This window comes from Musa acuminata, chromosome BXJ2-2, assembly GCF_036884655.1.
Source record: "Musa acuminata AAA Group cultivar baxijiao chromosome BXJ2-2, Cavendish_Baxijiao_AAA, whole genome shotgun sequence".
Classification (NCBI taxonomy): domain Eukaryota; kingdom Viridiplantae; phylum Streptophyta; class Magnoliopsida; order Zingiberales; family Musaceae; genus Musa; species Musa acuminata.
In genome coordinates, this window is record NC_088339.1 from 21,795,174 (window position 1) to 21,818,743 (window position 23,570).

Genomic DNA, 23,570 nt, shown 5'->3' on the forward strand with positions numbered 1-23,570 from the left:
ACGAGAAATATCATGACCTAGGATAGAAGAGTAGAACTAATGCCTGGATGAAGGAGTCGAAAACTGACCTACCTTGCTAAGAACTGGGGCGAGAGGGGAGATGCTCCTAAGAAGGCCTTGGGGATGAGGCTGAGAACTCTCGAGGCTCCGAAGATTAAAGACTCTAAAGGCTCAGATAGAGGAATGAATCCCACCCTATGGGGTGAGAGGATTTATAAGGAGATCAGTTTCTCTCCTCTTGTGATCAAGATAAGTGTCCCTTTAGGGACAAATCCAAGAGGTCTATCATGGTGGGAAGGTCCGAGCCTTGCCATAGTGGAAAGATAAATTAAAATCTACTATGGCAGAGTGAGAATTTGAAGCTTGCCATGGCGGAGAGAGGACTTAACACTCGATATGGTAGAGGAAGAATTTGAAGCTTATCACGATGGGAAGATCCGAAATCCATCATGGCGGAGGGAGAATTTAAAATTTGCTATAGTTATAAGGTTCAAAATATATCACGATGGAGGTACAGAGCTAAATGTTCCTGAGACATATGAGTCAAAAAACTTGACCCATATAAAGGTATATTGGCCATGACGAAGGCACGAGATTAAATGTGCCCAAGGCGTTTTAGTCGGAAAACTCAACCCGTGCTAAGATAAATCCACCATGACGTAACTGAAGCCCACCACAATTAAGGAAGAATTTGAAGCTCGCCATGGTGGGAAGAATAGAAATCTATTACGATGGAGAGAGGGCTTAAAATCCACCACGATGTAGGGAGAATTTAAAAGATGCCACAATGGGAAGGTTTAAAATTCGCCACGATGAAAGTGCAGAACTAATGTGCTTGAGGCATGTGAGTCGAAAAACTTAACCTAAACTAGGGTATATCTACTATGATGGAGGCATATGACCAAATGTGCCTGAGATGTATGAGTTAGGAAACTCAAATTGCACGAAAGTAAATTCATCACATCAAATGAGCAAAGCCAAATATGCTCGAGGCGTGTGACTCAGGAAACCCAACCTACGCTAAGGTATATTTGTCACGATAGAGGCATATGACCAAATGTGCCGAAGATGTGTGAGTTGGGAAACTCAACTCGTGCTAAGGTATATCTGCTATGACGGAGGTGTAGGGCCAAATGTACTTGAGGCATATGAGTTGGAAAACTTGACCCATGTTAAGGTATATCCACAATGGCGGAGGCACATGATCAAATATACCCGATATATATGAGTCGAGAAACCTAACTCATGCCGAGGTAAATCAAGTATGATGGATTCACAAGGCCAAATACGCTCAAGATACGAGTCGGGAAAACTCAACCCATGTAAAGAGAAATCTGTTATGGTGGAAACACCAAGCTAAATATGTTTGAGATGCGTGAGTCGGGAAGACCCAACCTGTATGAAAGGAAATCTACCAAAACAAAGACACAAGATAAAATGTACCCTAGGTGTATGAGTTAAGAAAACTTGACCCACATGAAGAAAAATTCATCATAATGGAGGCACAAGGTAAAATATGTTCGAGACACATGAGTCGAGAAAACCCAATCCTCATGAAGAAAAATCTGTCATAATGAAGACATAAAGTAAAGTGTGCCTGAGACTCATGTATCAGAAAACCCGATTCACATGAGAAAATTCTGAATACTCATGCGTAGGATAAATTAAACATCACACTTCGAGTCCCTCTCGAAGGAGCATCGAAGCATGCCTTCGAGACGCGAGGGGGACAATGATAAGGGATATATAGTTACTATCACATAGTACCTAATAAAGAAGGATAAACTAAAGCTTTCATCTTATCATTTATTACGAGAAAGACAATTATAAACTTCCTTCTTGTCATTAAAGATGAGAAAGATAATCATAAACTTTCTTCTCGTCATTTATGAAGATCAAGAATAGCAAAAAGGAAAGGGCGAACTCCTTTTTAATTACTTGAACTCAAATTTAGGGATCTCAAATCATTAACTTAAGTGTTAGAGGAACTTTTAAGAAATATCTTCCGATCTCAATCTTCGCGTAGGTGACATACATTTTTACCTAAAAACACTTTGAAAACCTCGAAGATACTTTAAAAAATCTTACATACAAAGGTCCAGATCCCATTGATTTGATCAAAATATCAACAATATTTTTTTATAATAAATTTTAAAAAAATTTATAATTATTTAGTTAACTCATTAATAAAATTTTATATTAAATAAAAATATTCAGGTAATGAGATCCGAGATTGAGTCTTGTCCTTATCTAAAATTATTTAATCTAATAAAAGGCATTTAGTGTCGTTAAATTTTAGAGACGCCAACCCCCTTACCTAATACCTAACCTTCCAAAAATGATCTAATGGAAGGGAGCGGCCGGTCCATGCACGCTCGTAAAAATAATGCGAGCCGAGTCGGGTCCGCCAACTGCGGGCCCCACACCCACGTCGAACCACGTTGCCGGCCGTACTCATCTTTCTCTCTCTCTCCGCCTCGGCGTCAGCACGCGAGCACCCGACACAGTCTTCGACCAAAAGCAAAGCAAAGATCTCGGCGACGTGCCGCGGGCGGTGGGGCCCATGCGGGCGTGTCGGGGGTGGGTGGCTGCTGCGTTTGACTCGGGTCGGAAGATTAGCTGGCGAGCTGGTCCGGGCAGTGGCCCGCACCCCCCATGTGACACCGACCGCCGCGCCGGTCTCCGCTTTAAATATGTCGCACCGCCACCTCGCCAAGGCGGGGCCGTCTCCGTCGCCATTCCTTGTAGAGATCAGGAGAGGCGATTGGTTCTAAGGAAGAGCGAGCTTCGAATAAAGGATCTTTTGCTGCCACTATTGGTGGTGGTGGTGGTGGAGGAGTGATCAAGACGGGGCTTCCGAAGCCGCTGTGCTTTGTCCATCTTGTTCCCGTTCGGGGATCATATTAAAGAGCAGAGGAGGAGCAGAGTAGTCCGTGGGTGAGAGAGACGAGAGAGCTTAAGCCCGACGAGGGAGAAGGGGGAGCTGGGGTCCTGCTTCCTGTGAACTGAGGTTGTTCGTAGTCAGGTGGCGTCAAGAGACGAAGAGAGCGAGGCAGAGATGGAATGGCCGTCGTGCTTGAATGAGTACGAGAAGCTTATCATCCGGATGGACACCCCCAGGTGACTTGAGATCACTGCTTTTCTTCCATTCACCCTTCCTTCTTCCTTCATCGACTTCGAGTACTTCGCCACGCCTTCTTCGGATCTGATGAAATTTCTTCCGCAAAATGTGCTCTTTTTCCACCAATTTCAATCTTTTTTCTTGATTTGGAGCACTCCTCGCCTCTTCAAACTCGCGTTAACACCATTCTGTTTCCGGTTCTCTGTTGCAGGGTTGTCATCGATAATGCCGTCTGCCCTACCGCGACTCTGGTCAAGGTAAGCCAAATGATCTCCTCATTCTTAGCAGTCCTTTTTTACCTTCTTCTTAAGGATCAGAAAGAGTAACAGAGCTCTCTCCCTCTTTGTTCACCTGGCAATCAACAAAAGGTGGACAGCGCGAGGAAGCACGGCATCCTCCTCGAGGCCGTGCAGGTCCTTACCGACCTCAACCTCTCCATCAAGAAGGCCTACATCTCCTCCGACGGCCGCTGGTTCATGGATGTCTTCCACGTCACCGACCAGTTCGGGCGCAAGCTCGCCGACGACAGCGTCATCTCCTACCTCGAACAGGTCCGAGTACCCCTCTGTTATTCGTGTGTTCACAGCCAAAGTCTTTGTTCTTTTGGGACAGTATTTGCTCACCCATTGAGAAAAATGCAGTCATTGGACATGAAGGAGCACGACTTCCACCGGCCCGACAGCGCAGAAGGCCTCACCGTCCTGGAGCTCACCGGCGCCGATCGTCCGGGTCTCCTCTCTGAGGTTTTCGCAGTGCTAGCCGACCTCTGCTGCGGCGTGGTGGACGCCAAGGTATGGACCCACAACGGCCGGATCGCATGCCTTGTCACCGTCAAGGACAAGCTCTCCGGCTGTCCCATCGACGGCGACCCGCAGCAGCTTCACCACGTCGAGTCCCGCCTCCGCCACGTCCTCAAGGGTGACCACGGCGTCTGCGGCGCCAGGACCGCCGTCTCGTCCATACCCGTCGCCCACACCGACCGCCGTCTCCACCAGATGATGTTCTCCGACCGCGACTACGAGCGACACTCTCCATCGGCCGCGTCGTCGACATCTCCTGCCGTTTCGGTGCAAAACTGGGTCGAGAAGGGGTACTCCGTCGTCGCCGTGCAGTGCCGGGACCGCCCGAAGCTGTTGTTCGACGTCATGTGCACGCTCACGGACATGGAATACGTCGTGTTCCACGGCACCATCGACACTGACGGGGATGTAGCTCATCAGGTTCGACCTTTTTCTAGATCAGATTCACAGAATGAAATAAAGGTTTGATTTTTGTTTCTCCATTACTCGTACTAATTGTCTCTGTTAACTCTGTTTAGGAGTTCTACATAAGGCACAAAGACGGCAGCCCCATAAGTTCAGAAGCAGAGAGACAAAGAATGATCCAATGCTTACAAGCCGCCATCGAGAGGAGAGCAACGGAGGTAACCAACCGAACCATGTCCATCTCCATTAGAAAAAGCTCCAAAAGAGCAGTCTTGTTCATAGCTTAACCTTGTGGATGGTAACAGGGTATAAGGCTAGAGCTATGCATCGAGGACCGGGCAGGGCTCTTCTCGGAGGTGACACGGACGTTCCGAGAGAACGGCCTGTTAGTCACGAGAGCAGAGGTATCGACCAAGGGAGACACGGCCTCGGGCGTGTTCTACGTGACCTCGGACGCTGCCGGGCAGCCGGCTGACCCCAAGGCTGTCGATGCCGTCCGGCAGAGGATTGGTGCCGATTACCTTACAGTGAAGGAGGAGCAACGGCCACAATACCGCAGCAAGGCCGGCGATGACGGCGACGAGGAGGCCCAGAGTTCAGGCGGTGTCGGCATCGGGCTGTTCTACCTGGGAAATCTCTTTTGGAGAAACCTGTACAATCTGGGGTTGATCAAGTCCTGTTCGTAGGCCAACTGTTCCACCCTCCTTCACTGTATAGTTCAGGGGAGGGCCATCGGAAGATTCAGTATCTGTATGAGAGAGAGAGAGAGAGAGAGAGAGAGAGAGAGAGAGAGTGTTGCAGGTTTGCATCAAAAGTAGGTAGGAGGGAGCAGATCAAAGGAAGGTGAAGAAAGTGGTGGGATGTGATTGCCAGCTTGGAAAGATGGTCCTGGTGTGCACTTTTCTTTTCATTTCTTGTATTCATAGTGTTTGATACACTTTGTACATAAGGAATGGATGTTCAGTACTGACTTTTGACAACAGGAACTCAATTTACTTGGCTTCTCAGCTTTGGGAAACTTTTCTTCTCCTACTCGTGTTAAATTTGAATTCCTTCTGATTTGAGTTCAGTTTCAAGTCACGCAATGGACTATGAGAGCCCCAAACTCTACACATCTTGTGGCTGACAGATGTCACCTACTCTTGGAAGCAATTGACATAAAAACATCACCCCTTGTGGTCTGAGACTCCAAGGATTCACATGATGAAGATGATAATTTACTACCTAATTGGTCATCTTTAGGTTTCTGCTCTCAACCTTCCCCCCTGTTTGCTCTGCTGGCTGAAAGGATGAGATTTAGTCCACCAGCCTCATATAGTGCAAGAGTTCCTTCAAGAGGTACTGGAAGAGTCCTCTTGGCTGTTGATGGTGAGAGAAACAAATTGCAGCATTTGTTGATCATTCATTCATTCATTCATTCATTCATGTTTACAGTACTTTTCCAAATGCAATCTAGAATAAAATAAATAGAATGCTAAATATAAAAAAGATGCAAGACAGATCCTTAAAGTTATAGATCAGATTGGGCCAGGAAGATCTTGACTGATTTAAAGACAACAGCTAAGTATGACACTAACTGCTGTTCGTCTGAAGGGCTGCTGCATCCACAGAGTAGTAATCCCCCACTTATGATTAGTTCAAGATGATTGGTGTTGGGTCTACAAAGCTCAGAGATAATTAGCTTCTTAAATATGTCAGCTACTTGGGTACTATTTCCTCTAGGGACAAGGGACAAGGGACTTTTTCAAATCAAACAAGGAATGTGGCTCACAAGGAATCAAACAACAACACCATGGAAGTCTGCTCATCAAGCATTAACCAGTCCTTTCTATGCCACAAGCGTACTGCTTCCTACATGTTTCTGCCATGGAATGGAAAACAGACGGCAGATATAGCAGCACATTCTCCTTTTTCTTTTTACCATCTAGCTGATGTTGTTTGGCTACCGAGGACAATGCATCCAAAGCAATGCAGGTTCTTTGCTTGCGCAAGATCTTGTCCCATGGATCAAGTGAGAAGATATCAGTAGTCTTTCCAGGTCATTTAGAATTTGTGGTGGCATGTCATTTTCAAGCAGCTCTCATGCATGTAAACTGCGAGTACCATACAAGACATGAGACCCATCTTTAAAGACAGGCTACTTGGTTTGGCAGTATAATAAAGTTATTGGGAGATGATGCTGTGTGTCTTTAACTTGTGTTTCGACTACATTCACAAAGAGAATGAGGGGGGCCTAAGTTTGTCAGGACATCTGTTCCAACTACACATCTTTGCCCAAGAAAATGATAATGCTCACCAGTAGGTTGATCATCCATGACGACGATTTCAAAATAACACATTGTTCCGTGTAAGAACTTGCCACCACCCTCCCGTCTCTCTGCGGCAAACTACAGCATGTAACCTTCCCTTTCCTCCTCTTCTTTTTAGTTTGTCACCACGCTGGTCCTCTCCTGTTTGCAACACAATAGTAGCAGGATGCAGTCAAACTTCCGCATGATTAAACAAGTGTTCTCCAACTACGCTGGTTGGTCGATCGAGGGCTGCCTGTTTGACCTAAGTGAGGCCATGCAGGCACGGCACGCCCCCAAACTGGCGCTCCACGCGCCGCAAGGCGCGCCGGCACGGCGCATCCGCTGAGTTGTGCTCCATCCTCACTCGTCCGACGGACTCATTTCCCCACGCCCATCTTTTCTTAGTATATGTTGCCTTTTGACGCCCGCCATCGTCTGCTACTGCACGCCCCCTCCAACTCACATGCAGGCTCTTCTTTTTGTATTCCTGTTGGTCTCGGTTGGCGCAGATCCAGTCGAATACTTCCGGCCTCAAAATACACATATTTCACGTCGATCATCAAACCTTCATCTCGAATTTTTGTCATCATACAGCAGGCTTTCTGCTACTCGCCTTCCCTACACTCATGTTTGAGAGATGCTGATGCCTCATGGTTAAGCCATAGCTTTTAGAGCACCTCAGCCTGTGTCCCTCCATAATTAACTTCTCCTCTACAGCTTCTTCTGTAGATAGATTCCTTGGTGATGGTGTAATCAACTTTCAATCGTGACCTCGGGGTTGACGTGGCTTGGTTCGGGTCTGGATGATGGGGGATCTTCCCGGGACGACTCTTGAGACCGCTGAGGTGGCCGACTGCGATGGTCCGATCGAAACGGGGTCACCGTTTCCTCCGGGAGAGGGCTCCTCGCCTGAGCGTTTAGTGGGAGGCCACCGTCTTCGCATCTGCACACAAGTCGGATCGGGAAGCTCAACTCGACCCCTCCGACGATCAAGTTAGTTGATAGTCTTATGGAGTTTTTTTGTTGTCTCCTCCTCTTTTCCTCGGAGTGCAAGGGTTTTTATAGTGAGGCTTATCGTTGTTTAATGTGCCTGCTCGCAGGGAGCAGGATCGTACTTCTGGTAGCGTATAACACCGACATTGACGTGACGTGAGGGATCGAGCTTGAGCAGGGTGTTAATGTGTCTCGATCGGTGTTTCGATCTATATTGACCAGGTGCTGTGAGATGTTATTTGAAATAATTGATGTCATCCGAGTCTCATCGTCATTATTACCCTCATCAACATGGTTCTTGACAGTGATAGACTAACCAATAGCTTTACGAGAACTGAAGTATTATTACTTGATGATACGTATGTGTTGTGACCGACGCCTCACGCTGTCGCTGAACACAAGTGGGAGCGGTAGAGGGATTGAATTTATTTCATGGCGGTTTTCTTTATGTTTTGTGCTCCTCTCGGGCCTCGCCGCTTTCAATCAAGCAACTATTAAAGCGTGTGTATGAGAGAGAGAGAGAGAGAGGAGGAGAGATGTGGCTATTCTCTATCAGGAAGGACTGGTCGGGGAAAGGAAGGTGACTCGTAGTCAACCGACGAAGCACAGCACAGTGAGTGGAGAAGGCCCCCGCCGGCATACGTCATGGGGGCTCTAATGGCGGCGGTCGGAGGTGACGTCCCTGCTACCGATGCTTATCCATGCCTAAGCTTATCGCGTAGATAGTATTATAACTATGGATGAAACAAAAAGATGAGATTCTAAATAAGAAAGAAACAAGAGAAGATTCTAAATATGTAATGACAGTCACCAGATAAGAACGAACCTCATTCAACTGATATTATACAATCCAAGAGGGACTATTTTATTTATATCAATAAATATTTCATTGGGATAAATCCAATTTAAAAGTCCATCTAATAATATTACAAAGATCAATTTATAACTACCTCGAATAATGAAGGAATCTCATCATATACCTCATTTGATATTGATCTTTATATAAGTTAACTATCAATAAATATTTGAGTCATTTTTCCAATCACATCAAACTTTTTGTCCACATAAATTTAAATTAAATAAGACGCCTTCTAGCAAGTTTCAATATGATTATCTTCTAAAACTCTTATACAATTCTATTGACTTTGAACTTTTTCTCTATAAAATAATTTTTTTTCACATATATATTTTGTAAAGATGATTTTTAGTTAGCTTGGTTGGTAAAAGTTTCGATTCCTAATGCAAAGATATTGGAATCTAATATCATATTCATTGTTTATTATATATATATATATATATATATATAAACTCAATATTATCAATGTTGGTAAAGGTTTGCATAGGACTTAGCTAGAAGTAGGATCAACTCACTACCAATGAAATAATACCTTGGATTCTAAACAACAAGAGAATCTTGGCAAACCTATTCAACTGCTGTCTTACAAAGTTGGACATATCAGTAGTGTTCATTGTATTAGTATAAAATCTGTAATCATACTATCTATAATGTGAAAAAACTTTTATGCCTTCTTCAGCTTGAATCTATCTCGTAATGAGATCTGTAAGAACAAACCCAAGATGAATCCAATCAATCAGAAGTTCATACCTTCAACCATTTATTAGTACTGAGAAATGGATCGTAGAGTGAGTCCACATATATTATAAATCAATTTATATCTTGAATGTGTTCATCGTTTGACGAAGATACTCGTTTGATCGAAGGAGGCGGAACGAAGAAGGAAGGTAGGTTTCAAATAAATTTGATGAGATTTTGAACCCTTAATACAATATTTGATAGGTGAGTTTGATATATCACAATAAGATATATGCTTAAGATGTAAAATAAGTAAAGATTGACTATTAAGATATAGTATGGAGCATTAAATCATGTCATTAACTATAAAACGAGAACATGAGATAAAGATTCGACTTGTGCTAAGTTAAGTTCAATCTAGTGTTGCAAAGAACAACATTAGATGGACATGCTGTTGCAATAAGTGAGATTTGGGAAAGATTTAATTTTTGGCCTGGAAAAATAACACATCGCATCTTCAATTTCATGTGATTAGTAAGCCAAAACTGCTCCATATAAGAACATAGAAACAAGCAATAAAACGATTAATGCACTTGTGTGAGGTTTCATTATATAAAATGAATACTTATAAGTCAATCTTTGTCATTTCCCTCCCTAAAATATATTATCCTACATTAATGTAGTTGCTTTTATAATACATTCTAATGAGTTGAATAACGTAAATGATTGAAGTTGGAACACATCCACTTACGACTACATAGGCACTAATAGTACCTTAATAGTAGTTATCCTTTTAGACCATGATATATAAATAATAAAACACATTTGCAGACATAAATCAATTAGTATAATAGCATCTTCATCATACCATACATATATAATATCCAGCGAATGGAGTATCCTATGTTATAATTGACTATTATTTCGGATTATAGTGGGAAATAATTGCAACGAACCATCACGTTTAGCCAACATCATTAGTGCACCAAACTATATTAATCGGATACCATGCAATCTTACATCATTACTCGAGATATGAAAAAGATACCCTAATCTTTTTGTCAAAAAGGATGAAGCTCGACAATGATCGCAATCTATGTTTATGTAACAATTGGAATAAAGAAAGAAGATTATAATGACATATTATATACATACACGGCATGAACAAATCGACAATAAAATGTTAAGTCTCAGCATCGGGAATTTGATTTCTGCAGTACGTCCCGTAATTGCTTCCATAGTTTAATGAACTGAAATGTGTAGGTTTAAGGGATGTTTAGGCCCTGCAAACTCATTAAAATGAGATCCACGAATGATATGGTTGGACGAAGTGAGTCCATTAGGACGAGCGGAATTAGCTGATTTATTTTAGAATAATAAAGACAATAAATGATTTTGGATTAACTACATATATTACCTCTTAACGATGATAAGAGAAAATACATGTAGTCGATCCAAAATAATTAGACTAGTAAAATATGTTATTATTAGTTTTTAAATTTTAGGTCGATGATTAGTTTTGCCTTTGATTTAATCCGACATCTCTTAACTTGTCATGCTACTCTAGTCTCGTCTCCTTTCTTTTTTTCTTGAGCCGAAGGAAAAAGAGAAAAAAAATATTAATAATAATATATATTAGTATGGATACGTTGAAAATAGAGACGATAAATATATAAGAAATAGTTGAGAGATCAAAGTTAGTCTCTCCTTTCTCTCTCTCTTTTTTTATTTTCTTTCTTGAGTTGATGATAGAAGAGAAGAAAAAAAAAAAAGGGATTGAATTATAACTCTAATAATAATAATAATAATAATAATAAATAAATAAATATAATAATAATAATAATAATAATAATAATAATAATAAATATATGTTAGTGTGGATAGCATCATTATTGCTAAGTTGAAAATAAAGGCAATAAATTTGTAAGAAATAGTTGAGAGATCAAAGTAAATATTTTACAAAATTTACAAACAAATTACTATTTTTATGATAGTTCATAGAAGGAGATATTAGCTTGCAATATTACTAGGAATTGTGATAAGAGATTCAGACAATTTTAGATTACAATTTCACTTAATTGAATACGAGACATATGGAAAATTACTTATTTACAAACAATCAAATACTTCCAAATAAATTATTTGCAGTATAAAAGACCAGTGGCGTGCTCGAAATTATCGTCGCAATTAGGGCTATTTAGGGCAAGTCACTATGCAACGGTTGCTTCCACCGGGCTTCGCCCAGCAAACCTAATTCAAAAATAGCAATAAAAAATACCAAAACAAATCTTTATTAATATTTATATTCATTTCTTTATTTAAACAAAGACCTAACGCTATGGTGGGCAAAAAAAAATGGTAATATATTAATTTGCCCTCTTTAATCGCATACTTCTATTCTCCCGTCCAATTAAATAATAATTAATCTAAAGTCTCTCATCATTTTTTTAAGTTTCTCTATTTTCCATAAAATTTATTCTCTATTAGCATCCATCAACCACTTCATATTATTTATATATATATATATATGTATATATATATGATATATATATTATATTAGTTAATTCGATCTCTTTTTATTTGGGTTTTCTTTTTTTTCTTATTTTGGGATTTCCATTGCGTCCTTCGTTTCGAGCTCTCGTCGATCGGAAGCGTCAGGCGTCTTTGGTTTCTCTGCGCATGGAGGAGAGGGAAGGAGCGACGGCTACTACGGGGGCGGCGGCGGCGGTGAGTCCGACGCCGGTGGAGAACGGAGAGAGCCACAAGCAGGTGGCGGGAGAGAGGGTAGAGGATAAACCCAGCCAGGGAGGTCAGGTGGCGGCATCGGCGTCGGCGTCGGCGTCGGCGTTGGTGTTGTCGTTGGCATCGGCACCGGCACCGGCGGCCGTGTTGGTGGATGGGCCGGCAGCTGCCGCGGAGGGGGTGGCGCTTGGGATGAAGAAGAAGAGGGGGAGGCCGAGGAAGTACGGGCCGGACGGGAAGCTGGTGCGGCCACTGAACCCGTCGCCGATCTCTGCGTCGATGCCGTTAGGGGAGTACACTCCGGCGACGGCCGTCGGGGCGGTGATGAAGCGGGGTAGAGGGCGGCTGATGGGCTTTGGTCTCGGCAAGCCACTACAGTACGGATTCCAGCTGGAATCTGTAGGTATTACCACTGACTTTCCATTTTACTCCCTATTTTCTGCGCCGAAATTCTCCTTTTTTTTTCCTTAAAGTTCTTTACGTTCGTAAAATTATTGGAGTTCTTTGCTGTGATTCTGTACAAGTGCTTGAAGTTTCAGCTTTCATGGATTATATTAAATTCTTTTCCTCTCAAGGTATTTTTGCAATCACTGTTGGCTATAGATTCTTGATCTGAAACCAAATTAGTCCCTTGTAGTGTATGTTAGCCACTCTGTGTCTGTCCCTGTCTCTGTGTTAGCTATCCAACTGGGAGTTCAGAAACAAGTCAGGGATCTGCCCGTGGGACCACCGGATGAGATCTTTGGCTTCAGATCAGTACGTATCTCTTTTAGAGAAAGTCAAGTTCTCTGGTGTTGACTTGGGGATCGGGAAGCTGAAATATTGATCACTTGTCCTTTTGACCAAGAGTAGCAATCCTGTGGTTCTGGTATTGGTTGTGGAAATGGAAGGAGGAGCTGTTCTTGAGTGTATCGACTCTGAATATAATAAAAGAGAGAAGAAAAAGGAATAGGCTGTGTAAAGCATTTAAGTTGGTAACTTGTTTTGGTTATTGAATTAATGTTTTAGAGACCAATGGGAAGCAACCAGGTTGTCAGGATGTCACCCTCCACCTAGAAGTAGCCCATCATTTAGCAGCCAACCACCTAACAATGATCAATAACATTAAAAGACCTACCTAATATAATCACATATACTGAAAGAAAATTCAGAGTATGAGTATATTTCTTATTTAATCCATATTGCAAACTCATTCTTTAACAATCTAAAGAGAAAGAGAAAATAAAGTTTTCGACTGTCTTGACTACTATATTACTGTGAGAATTATCTTATTTTCTCATTTATAACCTTTTTCCATTAAACTCAAGCTTGATTTCCTATAACATTTTTAGGCTTTCACAAAATTAGGCACCACAAGGTTTTGTAATTCTCTCAGCTTTACTATGCAGGTGAATTGATAGCTTGTTCTGCTGGGGCAAATTTTACACCTCATGTCCTTACTGTTGCTGCTGGTGAGGTATGACTTGGTCATGTGTCAGCTTCCGTTGGCAAAGAAGCATTGGTAGATCTTACTTGTTGCAGTTTGCTTTCTGCTAGTGAACTATAGTTACTTATAATATATTGTACTCTATATCAACATGGAAACTAGTTACTAAGAATATATCAATATATATGTCGTAGTTCTTAAAGAACCTCATGAAAACAAACACTATCTTGAAAGATTTACTTCCTTATTTTCAAACATTTCTTTATCTATTGCCAACTGACCTTCAAAATTGCTTTTAGGATGTAACCATGAAGATAATGTCGTTTTCACAAATGGGGCCTCGAGCTATATGTATTCTATCTGCCAATGGTGTTATATCCAGTGTTACCCTTCGCCAATCTGATTCATTTGGCGGTACTCTGACCTATGAGGTTTGCTATTTTCAATTTTTGGAGACATGGCGTTATTTATGTTCTGAATAATCTATGATGATTTGACATATCATGCATATTTGTAACTTTTGTCTTGATTCCATAATTTACATAGCTCATACTCAACAATAGATGGGGGCTGGTTATTTTTTGTTCATTTGTTAAAGTAGTTTGCTCGATAGTGGGAAATAAATGCTTTTAAGTGTAGATCTTTTCTGTATGTTGGACTTTTATCATCAACTAGGAAGAAACAACTACAACCCTAGAACCTATTGGACAGATGCCCATTAAAAATTTTTACATGGAATTACTAACCATAATTTTTGTCTTTTATGCTAAATAACAAATGCTTAGGTACAATTGTGTTTTCAATATTGAAAACGTGCTTTTGTGTTCTTGTATGCTTATGATGATTGTTAGTTGTCAATCTACAAAATGACACAAACTCTTTTTGTAGGGCCATTTCCAATTGCTTTCCCTATCGGGTTCATTCATGCCGACTGAAAATGGAGGTACAAAAAGTAGATCTGGCGGGATGAGTGTTTCCTTGGCAAGTCCAGATGGTCGAGTAGTAGGTGGAGGGATTGCGGGTCTGCTGGTAGCTGCCAGTCCGGTTCAGGTAATAGAATTAAACTAATGGGCAATACATTTAGAAACAATATGGTGTATGACTTGGCAAGATTTTCTCCCATTGGACAAGTTTCTTCTGTTGAGCATATCAATTTTGGGGTATATACTTGCTCTTAAGCAGCTGACAATTTCTTCTGGAACATCATCAATTAAAACTTTGAAAGAGCGCACGCATCTTCTGGACATAATTTAAACAGTCTGTTCTGTTTTATGATTGTATCAAGGGAGGTTATTTATTTAATTTTCTCTTCTTGCAAACTTTTGATATTTTGACAGACTATTCCAATTAATCTCTGGCTTCTATATGCTCTATAAGCTGATACCAGCGACATGTTTTACGAGCTAAGTTGTTGTATTTGTAGGTGACTATTTGTGATTCTTGCGTATTTCAGGTCGTGGTAGGAAGTTTCTTGCCAAGCTACCACTTGGAGCAGAAAATCAAGAAGGCTAAATTAGAGACTTCATCAATTTCTACACCCACAGCTACGATCCCGATTTCTAGCACGGCGACGGAGGGTGCTCACTGTGGCAGGCCTACTCACTGCAGTTCGATTACCCCAGAATCGAACCTCACCAATGCCACCTCCTTTAAGGGAGATAACTGGGCTGCTCCATTGCAATCCGTACCTGACACTAGGGATCCTACAACCAATGTTGGTATAACTTCACCTGGAAACTGAATGTGTTATTGTTTGCTCATCAGTGAGGTTACACTGACCAATAATTAGGCATTCTCATCTTCTCATTTACCGTCACATGTACCTTAGCTTCCCATCTCTCCCAAGTCAAGCAAATTAACATGTATTTGGTTTGTTATCAATTGCTGAACCCAACTTGTTTCTCTTGACTTTTGTGATCTAGCAAAGATAAAAAATCTGAATCTTTAAGATCTTTAAGTAATTTCTTTTTTTCTTTTCCCATATAATAAGCATCGTGGTGCTTTGATTTTGTTACTACTGTGGTCTACTTCATAAATCATCAAGCTTGTATTCTCTGAAGTGAAGTATACCTTTTTTTAGTTCTTATGTACCCTCTTCTTGCCATGAGGTTTTTGCTTGATGTTTGCAGCCATATCACAAGATGCATGTGTTGCCCGAGCTGAAGGTTCGTTGTTAATTCATTACTTGTTTTCCAGCCACCTTTTAGCGAGAGTAATTGTCTCCTTGAAGAATATTAGGTCATTGCTGTTCTTTTAATCACCTTGCAGCATCTAATAATGAAGGAATATATACTAGGAGAATATAGCTTCTTGTGCGAAGACGGAACCTTGCAGCATCTAATAATGCAAGTGGTGTACCTCTTTGTCATGTTCTTTAAGCTATAATTAAATCCATTGGAAGAGGACTCAATTAAATTTAATTGAACTGGACAAAACTGATATGATCAAGGTTTGGATCCAAGAACTAATAAATCTGTTTTCTTATCTTTACTTAATTCTCTTCCAAATCCTTTGAAACTTTCCTGAAAAATTCACCCACTCACTATCTTCCAGATACAATCTTGTCCATTCTTCTTGACCACAACAATGTTAATCTGAGACCTAAGCTAAGTTTCTTTTTCTCACTTGGTGATGAATTAGTGATTTTTCTCTATATATCATAACAATGATTCATCATTAGTTCTTTTTTTAGTAGGGAATATGTGTATAGATGCTGATAAAATTTTATTTCACTAATGCTTCCAAAATCAAACTACCGAATTGGGTGCTATCATAGTATTAGATAAGTTCACGGGTTGGAGATAAGCGGACTCGAACCATTGACATCTGTCACAGGGTAAACCATCGTCTCTCAGGCCTCCCCTCGAATTGGGAGAAGCTGTAGGTATTATTGCGGGTCAATCAATTGGGGAACCACGAGTAGTTCCTACGAAGTATCGGACTAATGATGTATACAATACTTGAATTATTGATGTAGATGTTACGTAGTTGATTCTCTTCCTTCAGAGTCTCTGATTATAAGTATGTTATTTATATTTTATATTCTTTAGTAAATTATAATAAAGCTCTAATGTTGTTTTGATATTCTATTCTAATTCTTTTGATATCTCTCTTTCTTTTTCATGTCCCATCCACATAAGGGAATTTTTTTTATAATTACCTTTCTATATGCAATTATTTTGAAATCCTTATTAAGGGTTTTATTATATTACCTAAACAAGAAATATTGAGTCTTCAGATTAAAAAAATTAAGCATTTTTATATCACTGACTAAAAAGGAAGAGAAAAAAATTCGGCAAGAGATAAATGACGAAGATATGATTCAAAATCAAAACCTTACGATATACTGTCAAAATTTTTACTAATTAAATTAATTAATAAATTTATATAATTTGATCAAATGGGAATAATCGAATTCACCAATTTCTTTATGTGAAAAACTCATAATTAGGAGAATGTAGTGCTGAGAAATCTGCTTGTTGTAGCAACTTAACATCCAGTATCTTTAAAGATCTTATAGAGTTACTATCTCCCATATTTCTCTTTCTCTACAACCTCAGATATCTCTTCCACACTACTTTTCCTCTTCCTCTCTCTCCCTATCCCTCTCTTTCACCCACCATCTTTTTGTCTGTTCCCCTTTACCACACTCCTATCCGCTCTATGCGTCATCCCTCTTTTCTCAACTCCTCTCTCATCTTCGCCTCTCTTCTCCGTTGTCTCTCTCCACCATTAACTCCAAAATGGGGAGAAGGACCGCCTCCATTTCTCAAGAACCAAACACCTCCTCCCACTGGGATACAGGCATCGGATCTGGACGATGGCTTCACTGTCATGCAACTAAGGGAGTAATTATGCAGTACGTGAACATCACATAATTTCATCGTCCAAGCTTATGAAGCCATTCGATCTCAATCGATGTATGATTCAATTAATTTTCTTCTTTAAACCGAGACAGATCTAAGGGATCATCACGCATTGGATTTGATCAGGCAAAATCTAATGTTGTTCTTTGTTCTTTTCTCGAAGGAACATGTCTACATACGTGGAGTACAGCTATTCGAAGGGAGGGAAAACTCACGTTTCCAATGGTTTGGATTGTGCCCGATGCAAGTCGATTCTGATGAGGCGTGTCTACAAAGGTACGCCACTGTACTGTTAAAGATAATTCATATATATCAAGGAAACCTATGACACATAGTTCGATGCGTTCGTGTTGGTAAGGTTAAGGTTTTCATCAATGGAGTCGAGAAGTTGACTGTGGATGAGAGACTTGAAACCCTAGAGGGACATCAAGGTGTTCACGTTATGTGATGGAGATGGCACCACAAATTCCCTTTGTTATCATAAAAACTCCATGAAGTCGGATATATCGTAGTTGGTCTATTAAAAGAGTCGTCTTAAAACTGGTTGACCTGGCCGATATTTGGTTGACCATACGAACTAACTGGGTCAGACAGATTTCAGTGCAAGGTCGACTTCATCTATCTGTGGCGTCCGGTTCATAGATCTGCAGAAACACCCACTCCATCCATATGACATGAATCAAAAGCATAAGAAGAGAGATGAGAATCTAAATTTCCAAGCCAAGAAAACTTATGTCGGAGTAACACGGACGTTGCCTAATGAATGACTTTGGAAATGCATGTGCTGTGTCTCTCACACACATGAACTCGGCACTCGTGCTAGGCATCTACAGTCTTCGATTTGCTACTCTGGAGCCGCAGACAACGGACATGGCTGGCTTGCTAGCTTCCATTTCGGGAGGCATCTTTGTTGCTGCTATCGTCCTCATCGATCACAAAGATTCTAACATCCAATTCATCGCCAGAGTTTACTGCACGGACGTCGAATCGTGTCCTTGTCCTCCTTCAGTACAATCCTGCTGCTTTGGTGTCGACACAAATTATAACTCCTGCGCTCCTGCCCCAGCCTTGTGAACTAGTCGTTCTTTCCATTAAGATCTGAAGAACCGAGGGCTGCTTTCAAAACCTGGAGTCAGAGAATACGAAATGGAAACACTGAGAGTGTGCTTCGGCATTCTACATTTGCCGAGCCTTCGCTTCACAATCAAACCTTTGGGAGATCGCATCACCTGGTACAGTTTTCTGTGATATCAATACCTGAACAGAACGCTCTTCAGGATGCACGATATTGTGTATGCATGTCCATGCTCGCATGTGTGACTGTACGTGCATGCATGCATGCATGGACGCGCGCGTTTCACAGGCCGGGGCACAATCGTGGGTCTAAAGATGAACAGTAAGATCGTCTATATCTCGGAGCCCAATTTGATCTTTGGCCACAGCACTATATGCGATCTCATAGAATATGTATTCTTGATTCTTCCATATGCCAGGATGATATACTGTATTCATAAACCCAGATCTGATATTATCAATTCACAGCTTATTATAAGAACACCAGAATAATGGGAGATTATGCTTTTTGGCATTACTGAGTTGTTTTATGGATCAAACTGTTATGCGCTTCTTTTATGTTGCACATAGAAAACTATGCTGGTCATTTGTCGTAGATCGAAAGTGCCTGCTTTTGATATCTACATGCAGTCAGCGTCACAGGGAGTGTGGCATCCATGGATTCTTCCATTCTACTAGCACACCTGCTCGAAAGAGACGATCTTGGGAAGTGAATACAAAACGCTATATACTAATCCAAGAACCTTTGTCACATCATTTGGTCTTACATTAAAGTGGAGAAGTTGTGATCTAGAGTAAATGCAGCTCCAGATGAACTGATTGATATCTCGGAGATGCATCTCCAAAGTCACAAGGGTGGTTCCTTGTGTCATCAGCACGTACGACTATTCATGCAAACCTGGAAGAAGTTGCACCAAATCAAGGTGAAAGAGGAGCAGGACACCCGTAGGAGGATAAAATAAATGGTAGTAAATGAATGTTAAGATGTGAGTGGGTACACATAGACAATTCTTTCTTAATTGACATAGTCTCATAATCTATAGCCTCTAGCTTGCTTCACCAGCTTTTCTATGCTTATGAACGGATCACATCGAACTCTGATTGATGATATCTTTCTTATTTCCACAAAGTATCTCTAAGTCATCTGTAACTCTGATTGTCCACCACCTTGGTAGGCAAACCAATTCCACTAAAGACTCATTGTCAGCAGCATCAAATCCACCGAAAACTACCGAAGCATGGTCTCTAGTCCATTCATGTGAAAGATATATATGGTCACCTAGAGAGTATGAATTGCATGACCTAACATGTCCCAGACACATACGGGCACATCCGTACTACGTGTACTACGACCTTGTTGGTGATCATTGATTGCTTGACCCCATGAACGGGGCCCATTCCACCGTTTGTAATAAGTGATTTCATCAAATGAATACTTTGCTCCTTGTTTTTTTGTCGGCTTAATCTACGATCACAATTCCTTGCGGTTTAAACTTTGGATTAGGGTTACGGCAACTCCAGGCTAATTTTTGTTCTCATGTACGGTCGATAAAGAGGGAGTTTTTATTAGAGTGCGTGATCGTATGGAAATGGATGTTGATAGAGACACAAAATGACTGAGAGAGTTCTTAGTATCATGGCATGAAATGAAGCGAAGCAGATACACACACTGGCATAATTTACACAATCAAACTATTTTGTAGAGTTTAGATTAATTCTTATGTAGCTTTTCCTTTTTGCATCCAATAAAATATTTTTCTCTTTTGCTTACTCTCCTCTATTAAATTTAGTTTCGTTGGATCATGGCCATCGTGATATACCTTACCTCTATGCCATTCTTATTCCATCTTACTTTATTGCGTCTTGTCATTCTTTAATATAGGAATTTTGATCTACCTCGAGCCTCAAATTGCATGGAAGATCAATCCATAGCGGAAATTAAGTTTTTACTTTCTTACTCTTATTAGGTATGTGATACAAATATTATAGATTACTAACCATACTTGCTATTATTCTTATGTTTCATTTCATATACAAGTAACAAATGGCAAGATTTGAATCGACTTTTTTACCTCGTCCTAATATGAATAGATTATGAGATATGTGTGACGTAATCAACATATGTTTTAACAATATTTAAAATAAATAAAAAAAACTATTTATAGTACATGAGGAGTTTGGGTTCGAGATAAGTGATACTTGACTCGGTTTGATTTTCAGTTAAAGATAGACAAACCCTACGAGAAGAGGTCGTGCGTGCTGAGCGCACAATAAATTCAATAAAAAATTATCATAGATTATCGTCCATAACTTAATTTAGACTATTAATATTTTAGATGCGTCGATAAAAAATGAGAGAATTTCAAATAGTTACAAGATAATATAGATCAACTTCAATAATTTGGTTCTATATGCTTTTTTTGTGATTTTACATTATCACTTCAATCTAATCATGGATATATATATATATATATATATATATATATATACCATAACACCCCGGTTTAGTCCCAATCCAAAGTACATAAAAATTAAAATCAATTTATAAAGATATTAGTTTAGTGAAAGTGGACAAATATTCAGATTGATTTATAAAGAACAATATGTACTTTTGTTAAATTGAACTTAAGCTAATGAGTTAGTAGTTGTGACATGTAGTGTGTAATATATTGATCCAGTGAAGAATGTCTCATCTTAAACCGTCCTCGAGTAATATTGAGTAATAGTGTCAAATATAGATGTATCTATTAAGTGGGAGCAATTACACATCTTGAACAGCCCTTGATTCCACGGATGGGTATAGACTCCTATGCAACAACACTACAAGAAACTAATAATGATTGAGTGCAGAATACTTTCCCTTTGGACTTGGACATGATTTATGCCTAATTTATGTGTCTATTATAAATATAAGAAAGAACAAGAAAACCTTTGTAAGAGCTTTCATAAATATTGAAAGCTTAATAAGATGATCACAACACCAACCATATTTCTTTCATGCATTGGGTTCCAAAAGATGGAGATCGTATCATATAAAAAATGCATGAGATATGGTGGTTGAGGAAACTATACATCCGACGCAGTAAAAGAAGTCATCCCATCAACTGTAGTGGTAAAAGAAAAGTCAAGCGGTTCAGCTTAGAGGTTTCTTAGGAACGGAAGAGGAGGGAACAAAGAGGACTTAGTAATAATTAGTGAATACGAATCAGCAGTTCCTTGGATTTTCTGGGAACTTGGCTATGGTACAACATGAAAATGATCCATGCACCTAACTACAAATGGATGGGAGTAGAGTTTTGTTGCTATCATTTTTGGTTGTCGGCATCATCAATGTAGTCGTCTTCGTATTAGGTAAAGTTAGCTAATGCACGGATCTCACTGTTTCTGATGTCCTTCGATAGCTCAAATCAACCTTTGTGGACTTCATCACAAGTTTAATGTGAAAGAACATGGGTTGATACATGGATACATGGGTGGCGAAGAATAATAGAAGAGAGAGGAGAGGAGGCAAATCTAGAGAAATTTCTAATCCATCAATTTTGATTTGACATTGTAAGGTTTCTTCTATAAGCTAAATCCTGCCCGATTATAAGAGATTTTGACTCAAATCTTTAGATACAACGATAATCAATATATATATATATCTATATATTTGAGATTGATAATGATATCTAAAATAAAAGAAGCATTTGGTATGGATATGGCGAGAGGTCCTCACAAGTCAAATCCCGAAAAGGAGAAAGAAAAATAATAATGAACGATAAATACAAATTAAAGAGCATATATGTATTTATTTAATTAGAGAAAATAATTAGATCAAGGTTGAAAGACCCACTGGGGGTTGACTATGATGGACATCATCATGTTTGATGCATCACGGAGACGACTCCTAAATATTACATAGTTGATTCACTAATAATGTCGATAAGATTGACGTTGAATGCCCGAGGCAATGGCGAGTCTAGCAGGCCTTTTTGATGACCTTTGTCATTGTCGTTTCATTCTACTACTTGGCTGAACCACAAGTTATCATTTTCGAAGCCTAAATCTACATGTGTGTTGTTCTCTCTCTCTCTCTCTCTCTCTCTCTCTCTCTCTCTCTCTCTCTCTCTCTCTATGGTTTCTTCTAGTTCAACATTAGAGTCAGTAGGGTTTGTGATTAGCTTAGTGATCAGCTAAGTGAGGTTCCAGAGGGAGCTTAGTGATCAGCTAAGTGGCTTTGCCAGTGGATTTGGAGGTATAGTAGTTTACTATTTTACATGCGGAACTGCGGGCACATGCATGCAATAGGCAATGCCACAAGTTTCTCTTTCCAAAAGGTACCGATTCTTTCTATCTATTTAGAATTTAAATCTACAAACTGTGTTGATAGTATCATCATTTCACTTCGACTTACTTTTTGTTAGCACATGTGTAGATCGATAGACAGATAGATAGATAGATAGATGGTTGTTTAGTTTATCAGCTCACCATCATGGTTTTATCATGTAGGCACAAAAGAAGGATTTGGACAAGCCAAAAGAGCACGGTAGCCTTTAAGGAGTAATTTCCGCCGATTGCTTTCTCCAGCAATCGTTCAGATGCCACTTTTTTCTGTAGGTTTTCCCAAACCACATTCCTTTGTCCAGACATTGCTGCTTCTTTTATTTTACTGTTGTTTTCCTTCATCCAGTGAATTAGTGCTCGATGATGTTTACCGAATTCATCGTATTGGAACTGTTCATCCATCTCAGCTTCTTCGGATTTATCCCATTCAAATTTGAGATATGATTCCGTCGAATCGTAAATGGAGAAGAAAGGGCTCATGCACACGTATACGTTGTCGGAATACCATCGACGTCGGTAGGGGGGGGGATCATCGCCCTGAGGAGCCAGGAATGTGGTGATGGGAAGCGACGTTTCCTTCTTTTACCCGGCCCCGCAGGCAACGGGAGAGAATGAATGGGTCGGATCCTATCTCAGCTGCTAAAGTTCACGTTAACCATGCTATGCGAACAGTAATGAGTTCAAAGATGGGGGGAAGAAAGACGAAGAAGGGGTGGTGGGCAGGAGGAGGAGGAAGAGGAAGAGGAAGAGGAGGGCGAGTGAGTGAGTCCATGGGATGTATAAAATCTAGAGGGAGGGGGAGGGGGTATCCATCCCCAAATCTTGCCGCTGGAGAGAGATTTAGCTGCAACTTACAAGAAACTTGTACGTCTGCTTTAGTGCATCTGATGCATGTAGTACCCAAGCTAGGCTGGTCACTTACCTACTACCACTACTAAACACAACTTCAATACGCCCTCCCCCTATGTTTGCAGGGGCAATTCCTTTTACGA

The 23,570-nt window shown here is 40.4% G+C and overlaps 2 protein-coding genes across 2 annotated transcripts; both read left to right on the top strand.

Moving 5' to 3' along the window:
• Positions 1–2,594: 2,594 nt before the first annotated feature.
• Positions 2,595–5,353, top strand: LOC135605345 (ACT domain-containing protein ACR8-like). Its single transcript, XM_065095331.1, has 6 exons — positions 2,595–3,120; positions 3,333–3,378; positions 3,490–3,672; positions 3,763–4,341; positions 4,440–4,544; positions 4,632–5,353. Exons 1-6 carry the CDS (start codon positions 3,059–3,061, stop codon positions 5,010–5,012), a joined length of 1,356 nt encoding a protein of 451 aa, XP_064951403.1. The 5' UTR covers positions 2,595–3,058; the 3' UTR covers positions 5,013–5,353.
• Positions 5,354–11,747: 6,394 nt separating this feature from the next.
• On the top strand, positions 11,748–15,220 carry LOC135604933 (AT-hook motif nuclear-localized protein 1-like). Its single transcript, XM_065094583.1, has 5 exons — positions 11,748–12,289; positions 13,275–13,342; positions 13,612–13,743; positions 14,201–14,362; positions 14,766–15,220. The coding sequence occupies exons 1-5, from the start codon at positions 11,824–11,826 to the stop codon at positions 15,051–15,053; spliced, it is 1,116 nt and encodes a 371-aa protein (XP_064950655.1). The 5' UTR covers positions 11,748–11,823; the 3' UTR covers positions 15,054–15,220.
• The last annotated feature ends 8,350 nt before the right edge of the window (positions 15,221–23,570 follow it).